The 15870-nt window shown below is 43.5% G+C and overlaps 1 protein-coding gene across 2 annotated transcripts in view; it reads right to left on the bottom strand.

The window, feature by feature from the left end:
• Positions 1–550: 550 nt before the first annotated feature.
• INTS4 (integrator complex subunit 4) overlaps positions 551–15870 on the bottom strand; it is a 133970-nt gene continuing 118650 nt past the window's right edge. For both annotated transcript variants that reach the window (XM_029602195.1, XM_029602193.1), the window contains 4 exons: positions 7407–7566; positions 6249–6392; positions 3368–3488; positions 551–1048 (listed from right to left, as the gene is read on the bottom strand). In XM_029602195.1, the coding sequence (XP_029458055.1) occupies positions 855–1048; positions 3368–3488; positions 6249–6392; positions 7407–7566 (619 nt within the window). In that variant the 3' untranslated portion in view covers positions 551–854. The remainder of the gene's footprint in view (positions 1049–3367; positions 3489–6248; positions 6393–7406; positions 7567–15870) is intronic.

A 15870-nucleotide genomic window follows, 5' to 3' on the forward strand; every position in this document is an offset into this window, starting at 1 on the left:
TCCCTGCTTGTTGATGCAACAGATACGCGCGTAACCCCCCGAAAACCTGCCCCAAGTTCCCCCTGCGCGCGCCGAGCCTATGTTGAATAGGCTCGGCGGCGTGCACAAGCCCCGGCTGGCAGCCGAAACTTTTAAAACAAAGGTTGGGGGGGGGGGGGGGGTAGGTTAGGGAGGGGAAGGTGTGGGGGGGGTGGGGTGGAAGGAAAGTTCCCTCTGAGGCCGCTCCGATTTCAGAGCGGCCTCAGAGGGCCTCAGAGGGCCTCAGAGGGCCTCAGAGGCTGCGCGGCTCGGGGCAGCCTTGCGCGCGCCGACTCCGGATTTTAAAGGATATGTGCAGCTACGCGCGTATCTATTAAAATCCGGTGTACTTTTGTTTGCACCTGCTGCGCGAACAAAAGTACGTGCGGGCGTACTTTTGTAAAATCTACCCCAAAATGTGGAAAGGATGGGGTTACAAGAGACCAAAAACTGAACAGAAGTCAGCATTATGATAAAAACCAACACCATGTACAAACATCATCATACATAAGACTTCCTCCTGCCATCAACATAGCTCACAAAGAAAAATCATTTTATTTTTAATTGACAATGAAACAGAATGCTTAGATGGAGTTTTCTTCTGAACAGATCTGTAAGAATTGGATGCTTGCTACTTGAGGGTGTCCCTCGAGTAAACAACTCTTTCAGAGATCCATGGCAGTAATCTTGTGTGTAAAAATAAATATATTTCAGCCAGCAAAGGGACCCAGAACAGACTGCATGTTCAAAGTTGCTTCCGTCTCCCATGGCCTGGTGAGTCCTAGCTCCTTGTGCAGTTTGCCGAGCCCCCAGCTCGGGCCTGTTCTTGCCAGTACTCAGCGCCGAGCGGGTTTCGGCATTATATACACTTTGACTGGCTTGCTGAAGGGTATAGTGCCTTCAGTACAGTTTTCTGGTTGGGGTGGAAGGTCCATGCTGTCGCTCCAGCCAGATTTTGCTATTCTATTTGAGGCTTTGCTTCCACTGGAAGTATAGGCCAACAGCAACCTCACTTCAATCTGGCAAGGCTCTGGAGGGACAAAAGACAAAGGCTCTGGTCAGTTAATAACACTTCCATGCTTACAGCAACATTTATCCCACCCAAGTGGAAATTTTAAAAGTACATTTTCATAGTTTGTACAGGGGTGATATAAGTAACTAAATCCCTGAAAATGAAGATCCAGTTTGATTGTTCTAATCAAAAAAGTGGTAAACTAACAATTATATAACATGGAAGATACACATTTTCCAGTTACAAACAGACTCCATTTTTTTTTCTCCAGACCAGGTCGATCCAGTCCTGATTTCACTCCACTGCATGGGTGGAGATGGAATTCTGCCTTTCTTAGAGACCTAAGAACTGAAGATTATACAATGTGATGGGTTAAAATCCAGCTCTGAGAAAACCTGTCCCAAAGACTGGAGTCAGTGGGTCATCCTGCCCATTACACATGAGACCCCCACCAGTGAAGCCTGCCATGGAAACGTGAGAGCACCTTCCTGGCAGAGGTGCATAACCCCCTTGTTGGGACTGACCTGCCTGAACAGAAGATGACTTATGTCATGAAGCACATCTCATATTAGCATGATAATACATCCATTTAGATTGTGTAGTAACAGATACAGGTGACTTACCTCACGATACAAAACTAGTATTTCAGTTTGCTTTTATTTGGGAAGGTGGGGGTAGTTTCTGCAGCAGCAATTTACTGTGATGCTGATAGAGAGAGACGAGCCTTAAGTCGTAAATGCTCAGCTTCACACATATATTTTAGTGCCCACTGGCAAGTAAGAGAGCAATTGAATAGCGCACAGAGACTTGCCAAAACAAACTATGGGGGCACAGCAAAACAAAACTATTCAAAACAGGCCATGGTTCTCATGCTAGGAGGGTACCAACCCTTCCTCCTTTCCTCCCGTCTACTTCCTGCCGTCTCAGTAAATTTCACGTATTCGCTTTTTTACTTGTCCTTCTGTTGATCATGCAAAATGAGCTACAAAAACGAAATAGCAGTATGGGTTTGACAGTTGCTTGGTTTTAAGTATTACTATCCTTAACATAAGGCATGGGGGTAACCTGCATGGAGCAGTAGTTAATGCCCTTGGGGGTAACCTGCACGGAGCGGCAGTTGTTGCCATGGGAAGCTTGCTGGGCAGACTGGATGGACCATTTGGTCTTTTTCTGCCAAAATACTATGTTATGTTATATCAATGGCTGACTATTCAAATAGCACAACATTTTAACAGCTGAAACCAAACGCCTCCTGGAAAAGAGAGGCCTTAAGCAGCAATCTAAATATTAACAAATCATCCATTTTCTGCAATGCACTCTGGAAGAATATTCCAAGCTGCAGGAGCTGCCCAGAAAAAGCCTAACTTCTGGTAACGGTCAAACGGGCAATCCTCATTGAAGGGCTTGCTGATAGCATATGATCAAAGGACCATAACTCTCTACTTGGCACACAGCAATGTAATAGATACTTAAGATACTGTAGACCGCTGCCTTTTAATACCTTAAAGGCTAGCATTAAAAGCTTAAATTTTACCCATTTAATTGGCAACCAACATAATTGAATCAAAGATGGAGGAATATGATTATATTACTCAATTAACATGCAATTAACATAAAGGGCCCAGCAATCCATCTAACTGTTCCTTAAAGCTGCCCCTAGCTTCCACCTTTCCCCTAAACCTACAATTAAAATCCTAAATCTGCTCTGCAATATAATCAAATCAACAACCATATCAAATGGCCTAGACCTTAACCCCAAAGGAATATCTAAAGCTCCGCACACACACAGCTCTGTGCTTCTAATTTATCCTTTGGAAAGGAAGAGAAGCAGGCAGGAAGGGAAAACGCAGGCCTCCAACTGCACTTCAAAGTCTTGGGTTACTTTTTGGCTTAGCTTGTTTAGAAAACACCGTCCAAGAGCTAACACATAGGGCAGAGAGTGCATTGGTACAGCACGGCGTGCTTTCCTCTAGGAACGGCAGAAAATTGTCCCACTTTATGCCAGACAATTCTTGTCCTGGGAAAAAACTGGATTCTTTGCAAATCCTTTTGATAATTAACCCTTTACAGAGAAGATCAGGCACTTTCCTAAATGCATTCCCTGTATGACAATGGTACTTCCCTGGAGGTTACTGTCTGGCACATGAGCTCGGCAGATTGTAACTAACCACAAAGAAACGGCTTAGAGTAGATGGTCACGGGATATAGGAAAAAGGACGGACATCTGAAATCCTAATGGTATACACAGCTTTCAAAAATAAGCTGCCAATTCTGTGATCAGGAAATATACCTTGAGCACTGTAAAATGCTTAAAAAAGCCTCAGCAATAATATTTACCTGTCCAGGCAGTATGGGAGAGATAGACCTGCGTAATCAGTCTGTGTCTTCCAGGTCCAGGATTTCGAAAATCAGCAGGTTTAGGATGGATTATCTGTACCTGTCCATCAGGATATATAACCTGCAGCGAGAAGAATCACAGGGAGAGAGATTATATATTTCTATCGTTAACATAGCCCAGCGTTTCCCAACGGGTGTGCCATGGCTGAAGTGCAGGTGTGCTGCGGAAGCAGTCTCATTTCCCATTTCCCTCCTGGCCTACAGGATTATCCTCCCGCCAGCAGGGGGCGTCTGAGACCAGCGTTTTCCCCCCTGCAACAGAACCTACACGGGGGGGCTCTGTAGGCTTGTGAGACCTGCTGGCCCCATGCACTTCAGACTGCAGAGGGAGGCTGGCGACGGAGGGAGAAGCAGCGCTCTGCTCCCAGAGGTGTGCTGTTCTCAAGGACTGGGTGTGAGTGGGGAAAGGGACAGATGAATGTGCCACAGGGTATGGGGGGGAAGAAAGAAGGGCATTTAATGATGCCTGGAGATGGGAGAGAAGGGTGGAAGGAGAGGGAAAGTGATAATGATCCAGGGAGTGAGGTTCAGGGAAGGAGATGCCAGGGGGTGGGGGAGACAGAAGATTGACGATGTCAGTGGGGGAGAGGAGTGGAGAGAAAAGGAAGGCGGTGATGCCAGGGAGAGGGCTAGTTATGCCAGGGGATGAAGAGAAAAGGTGGTTGGCATGGGGTGGGGAGGGAGAGGGAGAGAAAAGGGATGGAGAGAAAGGGAAGTTGATGATGCCAGGAGGTGAGGGTGAGGGATGGAGGAAGAGGGAAGAAGAAGATGTCGGGGAGAGGGAAGGTGATGATGATGATGGTGGATGAAGGGAGAGGGAAGGTGAGGTGGTGATGATGCCTGGGGATGGGAGAGAGGGATGGAGGGAAAGGGAAAGTGATGATGTAAGGGTGGGGGAGAGAGGTAGAAGGAAAAGGAAGGTGGTGATGATGATTCCAGGGGTGAGGAGGTGGAGAGGGAAGATGATAATTTATGTTACCTCCGATAATTTTCGTTCCTGTATTACCAAGGATCAGTCCAGAGTCCCGCCCTCAATATTTTCTCAGATTGGAGAGCCCGCTGTGTTTGTTCATTGTGAGAATATTTGTTTTCCTTACACAGATCAGTTGATGCCTGTTTGGTTCTTTGGGGCAGGGCCCTCGTTGGGGTCAGTGAGCCTAGTTTTCTCCGGTTAACCTCCCGGGGGTCTTAGTTAGTGTTTAGTTCAGGATTTTTTCTGCTTTGACATTACATTATACTGACAGGCTGTGGGTGGCACTCTGGTATATATGCGGAGCCTGACAAGTTTGGCTCTGTCTCCACCTGCTGGTGCGGAGGCAAAACCCAGGAGTCTGGACTGATCCTTGGTACTAGAGGAACGAAAATTATCGGAGGTAAGACCTAATTTTCTTTTTGAAGAAAAATCTCTTGCCAAAGAAGTCATGCTTATCACACAAAATTAGACAAGGATTAAAAGTCCTCACTACTGCATAAGACTATGGCTTCTATTAAGGCAGTCTTCCTTAAAACCAGAAAGTTAAGCTGCCGTTCCAGGGCTGTAGATGTGGTGTGCTTTTTTTTTTTTTTTTTTTGAAAGGATGTGATATGAGATTTATGCACGGATAGTAATTTACAGAAACTTTCAGAGACCACACAAGTACCATCTTCAGATAGGAGCATATATGAAAAAGAGACCCGTGCAACACAGTAGATGATGGCAGTTAAAGACTAAGCGGCCCATCCAGTATGCCAAGTCATTCCTGTCCACAATCTAAGGAAGTCGTGCTCTATGGCTGCCATCTGCCAGCCACAGAGCATGACTTTCTGAAGAATCTCTCTCCTTATCCAAGACAGTTTTGTTTTGTTCCTCACTAATTCTCTATTACCTTGGGTAGATGAACATACAAGACCCCATACTTACTCCGACAGCCAGTCCCTTTTCCTCCATGTTTTTACCATCAAGCTTTGGAATATTCTAAACAGCTACCACAACTAGTGAGGCTGTTGCCTGAACATCTGGCCTCCTAGGTCCTTGTTGCCTTATTGGGATACCCAGTCACGACCAACCTCCCAGCACAGATTTGATTGCTTTCTGGGCAGATGTAGCCTGCTTGTCCCAACCCAGTTACTAATAGCCTGCTGCATCACCAGGTCATTCTGCCTTTATCTACCCTGCTTTTCACCTTGCTGGACAATACCCAGGCCACCACCAATTTCTGAGAAATTGTACCCTACTTGTTCCATCCAGCTACCTCAAGACCTGAAGTACTGCTAATTGTGTTTTATCATCACCTCTCCTCATGCTTCTGCTCTTAAGGGAGTGAAGGGTAGTAGCAATCCTGCAACCTCCTAATCTCACTCTTTTTCCTATCACTATCCTCTATGTCCATCCTAAGCATGCTTGAATTCTGACTGCAGGAAATTACCATCCTTTCAATAATGTTGTATGAACCTTGAACACACACCTCAAGGTTCTCAGCAGGGATCTATAGAGGGTTAATATTACTTCCCTATTAGATGTGATCTTTGGACATTCATGTATGTTATAGTTCATGCATCTTGTTGCTGCTGGGCCAATAAAGATATCACAACTTGAAAAGAAACCAGTAATACAGCTAGAACGCTACATCATGAATGCTTCTTGGATACATTTAGGCAAAACCAAATCTTATGCTTCTGAACCAAGTCTTCAGTTTGTAAGTTTGCAGAGACACATCATCATAATTTCCAAATATCCCCAGCAGGAGTCATCCTCTCTCACTACAGAGGGAAGCTTCCCATCTCTTCAGCTTTGTTCAAGAAAGCAACACCTAAACTCCCCTTTCAATCTGTACTTTTGTACCTGAACTTTCACCGTGTTCTGAGGATCTTGCACATGCTCCAGAGTTGCGTCAACATCCAGTGCCACCACTAAGCCAGAGGTAAAACGTAACGGATTATCCGACTCGCCAGCAGGCTCAATGATAGTTGCAGAAGCTCTGTGGATCTAAATGGGGAAGAAATTTCTTTTTGTATTATAAAGAGAGAATTTAAAAACGAATTCTTTTTTCGACAGGGATCTATACTAACATATTTACATATTTATTTGATTTCTAGATCGCATAACACCCCTAAGAGGAGTACAGATGAATTAAATATAGTCCACAGTATCCAACACAGTACAATTATCAATAGAAAAATTAAAATAGAATTAAAATAGGAACATAAAAAAATAACTAGCTGTTCAAGTTAAAAGTTTTTGTTTTGGAGCAGCTAATAAGCTAGATTGAATAGAAAAGTCTCAGATTTCCTATGAATCATCCCCAAAGATGCCTATATTTCTCTGATATGTTTATTCTACAAGTATGGATCAATACAACAGAAAGCTCAATCATAGAGGCACTTTAGATGAGCTATCAGATGGATAAAAATCCAGCTTGAGAAGAGCAGAGAGCTCTTACCAGGGTATAAGACTGAATATGAGCACATTTATTTATTTGTTGAATTTTATATACCGTCGTTCGGTGAAGTCATCACAACGGTTTACAAGATTCAAAAGGTAGTATCTTAACATGGCAAGAGCTTAATGTTTAACAACTTTTACATGCAAATTTCAGAAGGTATTTTACATTTTTTTTCTCTATACAAATGTCATTGTTTCCATAATCACCAATATGAGTTGTCCGATTTTAACCAGTCCCACCTTAGTGTGAAATTAAAGAGACAAAGAGGACAAAGCAAGGACATTTTGCAGGAAAATGGTAGGAAACAAACATTTCTAAATGGGCTTTGAATCTTGTGATGGATTTCTCGGTTAACAGAAGCTGGGAGCAGAAGCACACAAAGCCCTGACTAAGTTCTGTGGTCATTGGTGGAAGAGAGCCAAGAAAGAACTGAGCCAGAGCATCTGGTCAGTCATCACAGCTCTGGACAAAGGGGAAAACTAGAAGCCGGCAGCTCGATCATGGCTCTGCTCCTAAAAGACTACAGTAATATTTCATTCATATCGGGTAAGGCTGACCTGCTCTGGGAGCATCAAGTGCAGGAAGCTGCTCTGTCGCAGGGTCGTCTGCAGGATTTTTACCACTTCAGAGGGCTTGGAGGTCACCAGTCTGGGCATGAGGTCCAGCAGCTTGTCCACAAAGCTGTCCTGCATGTGAGGGAGCTCAGAGATAAAGCACCTGAGGCCCCAGAGAACAAAATACTATAACTAATAGAAATGATGCACACACAGCAGATCTGAAAATACTCAATGGGGAGTGGAAACATACACACTTAGTTTTCAAGATCTGTGTCTAACATGAGGGTTATGACAAGAATGAAAAGTTTTTGTACAGCTGGGAGACTGGCGAGAGCTTTTCAGCTTAGACTACAAGGTACACAGTATGTCATCAGCACTATCTGCAGCACTACAAATAAAACTCTGCAGGGTAATGTGCTCTCAGACACACCAAGGTACAATAATTGTATGATTTATAGTCTAAGATCTAAAACCTCTTTACTGACTGACTGCATTATTGCATGGCAGCCACTAGTTCTGGGAGCTGTTTAGATTATTAGAAAGCTTGCTGCTAAGAAGGGGGATAGTGCAAGCTTGCATGTTGGATTAACAATAGAATGTGTAAAACTCTACAAAGGAAGATGAAAAAGCCTATTTGGATTGAAAATGATAATCTGCATAAGATAGTCAAACTTCTGTAGCTAAGAGCTGGGGTGTAATCTTAGCAGAGCAATACTCGAAAAGCCAGGCAGACTAGATGGGCCAATGGGTCTTCATCTGCCATTATCTTCATGGACTATAATTTAGGCTTAGAGGAAACATGAAGAGGTTCTTCTTTGCCGGGGAGCTGATAAGATGCCTGGACTGGTCTACTTGGTGGCAAGTTAAGTGCAATGGCAGAGTTTGGACGTATCTGGTACAGATATATGGCAGTGCGTGGAACTGGGTTGAGAGGCTAGATAAAAAACATGGTAGGAGGTGTTGGGAGATTTCTATGCACATCTACCTGAAGTGACAGGAAGCCCACTGAGCAGATGGGGCATACCAACTGGTCTTTATCTACCATCATTTACTATATATGTTGCTATCACCACCTAGAGAACCCCAATGACACACAGCTTGGAAACTGCTGAAATTTCCTACATGGAGATACAATACAATGTTGAGACCCAAAATGATTATTACAATGAAAGCAACTGGAAGTTTTCAGGTATCTGCATGACCAATGTACACCTGTTGATGCCATTTATAAAATGACTGTACTTGACACATACTGTGCAATGCTTCAGCACCACACAAATAGTAAACCCTTCTTCCCTCTCCTTCCCCCTCACCTATGCTAGTTACAAATTAGCTTTTAGATCATATTTCCAGCTCTGAACACTGTCCCCATGAAACTCCTGAGGTTCTGAGATATAGCCACATTCTCAACCAGTGTCAAAAATGACCCAATGTTGTACACCAGCTTCACTTGGTCCACACTAACAATGTCATGAACAACAGCATTGTGCACCTCAAATCAACAGCAGTCCAATTCAGGTGATACTATTTGTCATTGTGCCGCTCTTCTAACAGGACGGCATGCCCTCCCCCACAGTTCAGTGAAAAGTTTGTTTACTGTAAATGGTGCTCTCTCTGTAGACGGCAGGATCAATTAGCCATGACATGTATGTGATGTCATCCAGCGGCATCGAAAGGACCCTTCTCTCCAAGCTCGCAGAGCTTTTGATCTACTGGGCATGTGCGAGAATTCCTGCACAAGCATTGCTTTGTGAGCCCCCTCAGTCGATTTTAGAACTAACTATAGCTAGTTACTTGATTCTCCATAAACATGGGTGGGTATTTAGCATGGTTAATTCATCCTGCTGTCTAGGGAGAAAACCATTTATGATAAGCAAACTTGCTTTCTCCGGTGACAAGCAGGGCTGAATTAGCCATGACATATGGGAAGTTCCAAGCTGAGGATTACAGCAGAGCATTTACTGAATACGCAACTCAGATTCGCCCCACACCCCGGAAAGTAGACTACTTGTTGAATAGTCTACGCAAAACTGCTTCTCCAAATTTAGTCCCTCTATGAAAGATTATCTGGACAGTAATGGGACATAAAACTGTGTATTGACAACCAAGTTGCAGCTTTGCAGATATCTTCAAAAGGTAAGGCTCGCAGATGAGCCATGGCTCTAACTTGATGAGCCTTGATAGTGTCTGTAATTTGTAAGCCTGCTAGTGTGTACATCTGGCTATTGTTAGGACGAATAGCTTTGAAGCTCGACGATGAGGCAACGTTCCTCTTTTATAGTAAGCGAAGGCTCTTTTACAGTCTAAGGTATGAAAGGCTTTTTCTCCTTCTGGTATGTGTGGCCTTGGGAAGAACACAGGGAACAATGGCTTGATTAATATGGAAAGATACTTACTTTTGGTAGAAAACCTGGGTGGGTTAGGAGCACTACCCTATTCAGGCCCGGCGTGACTGGGTGTGCATACTGTGCATTTGCACGGAGTAGTAAACCTTTGGGGGAGGGGGGTAGCAACAGAAGAGGCCACTGGGCTGCCAGCTGAGCCAAACCCGCTGGCGGCTGAAGAGGAAGAGAGGCAGCTGGCAAAGTTCAACCCGCTGGCAGCTGAAGAAGAAATACCATGTCGCTGCAGTATTCCCTATAATAGGATGCATGTGCACTCACGCACAACTTTTCCTGCTTCAGCGCCAACCATCCCCCCCTCCCAAGAGAAGGAAGGCCAGTGGGACGTGGTGGGGCTGATAAAAAAAGGAGCCCCCAGGGCCGTGGTGGAGCTCATTCCACCATAGCCCGAAGAGGAGCCCATGGGGCCATGGTGGAGCTTATCCCACCAGGCCCGAAGAGAACAGGAGGCCAAGTATGTGTGTGTCTGAGTCTGTGTGAGCGCTTATGTATGTGTGCGAGCCTGTGTGTCTGTATGAAAGCTTGTGTGTGTCTGACAGCCATATGCATGCGTGTCTGTGGCTGCGTGACAGCCTGTATGCATGAGAGCCTATGTGTCACATATAGGCTCTCACAGACATTCTCACACACACACATTGTCTGTCTATGAGGGAGAGAGGGAGTATGTGTGAGAGCATAGGCATGTATATGCGAGAATCTGAGAGAGAGAATAAAGTTTGTGCGGCCCTATCTCCCCAAAACCATGAAAATCTCAGGATGAATGATAATCAAAAGATCCCAGGTATGAAGAGCAGGAGATTCTTTAATCCTTATTAGTTTTAATTATTGGGTGTAATTTGATGTTTTTGCTGTTTTGAAATATTTTGGTTTTTTGGGAAAAAATAGAACATTTTTTAATTATTGGATTTTTTGAAATATTGTATTGTGTTTGGGAAATTTTGGATATTCTGTTCATTAACTAGTTTGAAATATTTATTATTTTTATGAATATGATTTTACTAATATGTTTTATATTTCTTGATTTTATTATTTAATGTTTTATGAAGAATGGTTATGATTTTGTTTTCCATTGTTGCTCTGCATATAGAGGCTGCCTTGTTGTGGGTTCCAGTTCAGTTCTTCTCAGCACATTTCTATTTATACTTTCTGGACTCTTTATTCTGTATTTGGTCAGGGTCTGTCTGTATTCTGCATATGTGATCGAGGTGAGCTATTTTGCTGGCATGTAGTTTCTATGTAGGGATCTATAGCAGCCTGGCTTATTCTATTTTCCCAATAGGAAGTGTATTGGTGTTCTAGGGCCAGGTGTAATATTTGCAGTGTTGCCTTTTCATAGATAAGGTTGCTACTGTTTGAGTGCTGGCAGTTAGGATTGTTTTGACATGGAAGGTTTACAATATTGTAATGGTAATTACATTTATTCATGGCTTTCTAAGGTGCCATTATAAATTCTACAGGAGTTCCAAGTGTATTTTTTGAAGAGTTTTCTGGTTGGCACCACAGCAGTGTATATAAACATAATATATATGTTGTCAGTGATATTTTGCCTCAGACGACTGTACTTTTGAAAGTTGTTTTTCATGTAAAATTTGTTAAAAGTGCATAATTAAATTCTGTGTGGCTATAGAGGGTGTGGGGGTGTGTGTGTGTGCAAGGCTGTAAGGTTTCCATAGGGTATGTAATACCCTTCTCCCTTGATCATGGGTTCCATGGAGGAGTGGTTGGGGGGCCAGTTTTTAAAAATACAGATTGCTGGTGGGAACTGGGCTTTATTTGATTGGCCTGGGACAGAGACTGAATGAATCATGTGTGTGTTGGTGGGGGGGGCAGCACTGTAATTGTTCACACAGGGCAGCCACAAAACAGCACTGGCCCTGACCCCTATTGTGGAAGAACTGCATATAAGGGGGATAATGAACCAAAGCTTGAAACTCACTGACTCTTCTGGTTGATTTGACTGCTACAAGAAATATTACTTTCCATGTTAAAAACTTGAGAGAAGCAGATTCCAGTGGTTCAAATAGTGGCCTCATCAGTGGTGCCAGAAACACATCTAGGTCCCATGGAACAGATGGTTTTACAACTGGAGGTTTAGTATGCCATAACCATTTCACAGCTTATGGCACTCTAAACCTCCCGTTGTAACTAGAGAATTGGATCAAGGAAGAGCACTAGATGTGATCTACCTGGATTCCAGCAAAGCTTTTGATACGGTCCCGCATAGGAGGCTTGTGAATAAAATGAGACGTTTGGGAGTGGGTGCCAAGGTGGTGGCATGGATTACAAACTGGTTGACTGAAAGGAGACAGCGTGTAATCGTAAATGGAACCTACTCTGAAGAAAGAGCCATGTTAAGTGAAGTGCCACAGGGATCAGTTTTGGACCGGTTCTGTTCAATATCTTTGTGAGTGACATTGTGCAAGGGACAGAAGGAAAAATTTGCCTGCTTGCAGATGATACTAAGATCTGCAATAGAGTGGACAAGCCTGAAGGAGTAGAGAGAATGAAAAATGATTTAAGAAAGCTGGAAGAATGGTCGAAGATTTGGTAGCTGGGATTCATTGCCAAGAACTGCAGAGTCCTGCATCTGGGGTGTGGCAATCCAAAACAGCTGTATGTGATGGGGGATGTAAGATTGATGTGCACAGACCAGGAGAGAGATCTTGGGGTAATAGTGTCTGGAGATCTGAAGATGGCAAAACAATGTGACAAAGCGATAGCTAAAGCCAGAAAAATGCTGAGCTGCATAGAGAGGAATAACCAGTAAGAAAAAGGAGGTGATAATGCCCTTGTACAGGTCCTTGGAGAGGCCTCATTTGGAGTATTGTGTTCAGTTCTGGAGTCCGTATTTGAAGGGGGATAAAGTCAGGATGGAGGCAGTCCAGAGAAGGGCGACCAAAATGGTATGGGGTCTGTATGAGCAGACCTATGAGGAGAGGTTGAAGGATCTTAATATGTCTACCCTGGAAGAGAGGAGGTGCTGGGGAAATATGATACAGGCCTTCAGATACCTGAGAGGTTTTAATGATGCACAATCGTCAAACCTCTTCCATTGGAAAGAAATCAGTAGAACTAGGGATCATGAAATGAAACTTCAGGGAGGACGACTCAAAACCAATGTCAGGAAATATTTCTTCAAAGAGAGGGTGATGAATGCCTGGAATGCCCTTCCAGAGGAGGTGGTGAAGACGAAAACAGTGAAAGAATTAAAAGGGGCGTGGGATAAACACTGGATCCCTAAAAACTAGAGGATAGAAATGAAGAAAAGAGTGCATAGGGGTAACATCCACCCAACTAATTTAACTTTATTTAGATTTATATTCTGCCTTTCACCCACTTCAAAGTGAATTACATTCAGGTACTGTCGATATTTCCCTTTATAATTCTGATCACTCCCCCAGAGATCCCTTGTGTTTATCCCATGCTTTCTGGAATTCAGATACTGTTAAAACCATTCAGGTGGATGAAAATTTCTGCTGAGGCGATTTGCTAACATGTTGAAGATCCCTGGAAGGTAAGTCACTTGCAGGACAGCTTGATGTTTGCATGCCCAGTCCCATATCTTTATCGCTTCTTGGCTAAGAGTCCATGAACTTATGCTTCTCTACTTATTCATAGAGACCATGGCTACTTGGTATTTTGATTGCAGATGCTGTTCCTTCTTTGTAGGAGATGAATGAAAATTGTTAGAGCATACCTGATCGCTTGCAGATCTAGGAGGTTGATTTGAAACTGTTTACGAATGACCATGTTCCTTGATTTCAAGAAGGTCCCATGTCGGCCCCCCAACCCTTTATGGAGGTATCTGTCACCAATGTTACTTGGTGATGAAGTTGACAGTGCTGTTCTTTCCTGAAGGATGAAGGGGAACCAGCCACCTGTGTAGTTCCTGCTTCATTTCTTGTGAAATGTCCACTTTGATTGAAAGTGATTGAGTTAGTTGGTCACGTTGGGACCGGGGGCTCCAATGCAGGAGATGTATGTGAAAGCAGGTTAGTGAAACTACATAACTGCTACCATGTGTGACCTAGAATGACCAGTAGCTCCCTGGCCATCAAGTAATCTGTGTCCAACAGTCTGTACACATGGGACCTGAGAATGATGATTCAAGCCAAGGAAAGGAAAGTTCTCTCTTATAGATAATCTATCCATGCTTTAATGAATTTGATTTTCTGAGAAGTAATTAGAGTCAATTTCTCAAAATTCACCAAAAAACCTAACGACTGCAGGAGCTGAATTGACTTTTGTAGGGAGGTTATTATATCTTCTTTGGAGGTTGTCATCACAAGCCAGTCATCCAGGTAGGGGAAGACTCTGATGCCCTTTCATTGCAGATTCATTGCTACTACAGAAAGACACTTGGTGAAATCCCTTGGTGCTGCTGATAGGCCAAAGGGAAGTACTCTGTACTGATAGTAGGAAGAGTCCACCGCAAAGTGCCTGAAATATCAATGGAAGGGAAGGATGGGTATATGAGCATAAGAGTTCTTTAACATCCATTCCCTTCCTCTGAATGATGGGGAGAATTATGGAGATAATTCATTTTGAGTTTTTCCCCCAGAGTATATGCTTGTTCAGGTTTCTTAAATCCAGGATGGCCTCAATCCCCTGGTTTTCTTGGGGATGAGGAAGTTGCGGGAGAATAACCCTTAACCCTGATGGTGAATGAAACACGTTCTATCACCTGTTGATTGAGAAGCAACTCCACCTCTAGGTGGAATTGCATTAAGTGAAACTGATCGATTGAAGGCTGAGCAATGAGGAAGCATGGGAAGTTGGGAGAAAAAGCAAGTTCTATTCAGACTCCACAATCTTGAGAACTCAGTGATTTTTAGTGATCTTGCCCCACTCCCTCCAGATATTACTGAATTCCCCCTGCTACCAGACAGGGTGGTTACGGTGTTTGTAAAGTGGTCAAAAACTTGGTCCAGATTTGGGCTGGACCTGTTGCATTGCTTTTAGTTGTTGGAGCTTGCATTGTCAAGTATGAGCCAAAAATTGTTGCTATTGAGGAAGCAGAGGAGAGAACATGGTAATATTGGAATTGTTGGAAGGGGTGTCTCTAGAAATATGGTCTTTTAAAAGCATATTAAGCTCTCCTCACAGAAGGCTGTTCTTCCAATCCCTTGGAGAGGGACTGGACCACTACATATTGTTCCCTTATGTGCGTCACTGTTCCTCTGAGTTTTTCTCTAAAGAGACAATCATCTAGGCAAGGAACATCCGCCAACTTGTCATGAACATCATTACACAAGCCACTAGCTCTCAACCAAGCCATGTGGTGTGCTCCAATGGAGGTTGATGAAGTGCATGCAATGGTATCGAATGCTTCATAAATGGATCAAATATATTGTTCAGCAACTTAAGAGTGGCTGAGGATATGTGGATTTGCCTTCACCAGGCAAAAGGAAAGGCTTTAGTTTTTGTATGCAGTCATGTTTATTGAACCATGTAAAATTGGTGAGCAGAAATATGTGCATTAAGCACAGAGCTCTGAAATACCTTTTTATCAAAACTGTCCAGTAGTTTGGGATCTTTCCCTGGTGGAGTATTTGAAAACATTCTTGTTTTCTTCATTCTTTTAAAGTACTGATTCTACTACAACTGATTGCCGAAGTAGTTGCACTATTATAAACCCCGGGGATTTTTGCACTCTGTATTTGAGGACTAAATTTCTTTGCAACTAGGATACAGGAAATAGGATTCTCCTACATTCTTGTTTGTAATTCTTGCAAGATATCATGGATTGGAATGGCTTCTAGCTCTGCTGGTATTTCCAAAATGTGGAGGCAGCCGAAGACCTTTGTGTGAGGAGCCTTGCCCTTAAGCACATTAACTCCAAGAGTTTTGCCCAACTTGTGCAGAAATCTGCAGTAAGAAAGATCTTCCTGTAGAGACAAGTGTTCTGGAAGCTCTGGTAGGGGTTCGAAAGGTATTCCCATTGAACCCTCTTTGGAGCCCAGAGGTGAGGCATCACTAATCCAGCAACCCAATGATAAAGAAGGTGACTGAGGAGGGGCTCTTGGTCACCTTGGTTTTCATCCTTTGATTGGCTGGACTCT

The sequence above is a fragment of the Rhinatrema bivittatum genome, chromosome 5 (assembly GCF_901001135.1).
Source record: "Rhinatrema bivittatum chromosome 5, aRhiBiv1.1, whole genome shotgun sequence".
NCBI classification, from domain to species: Eukaryota; Metazoa; Chordata; class Amphibia; order Gymnophiona; family Rhinatrematidae; genus Rhinatrema; species Rhinatrema bivittatum.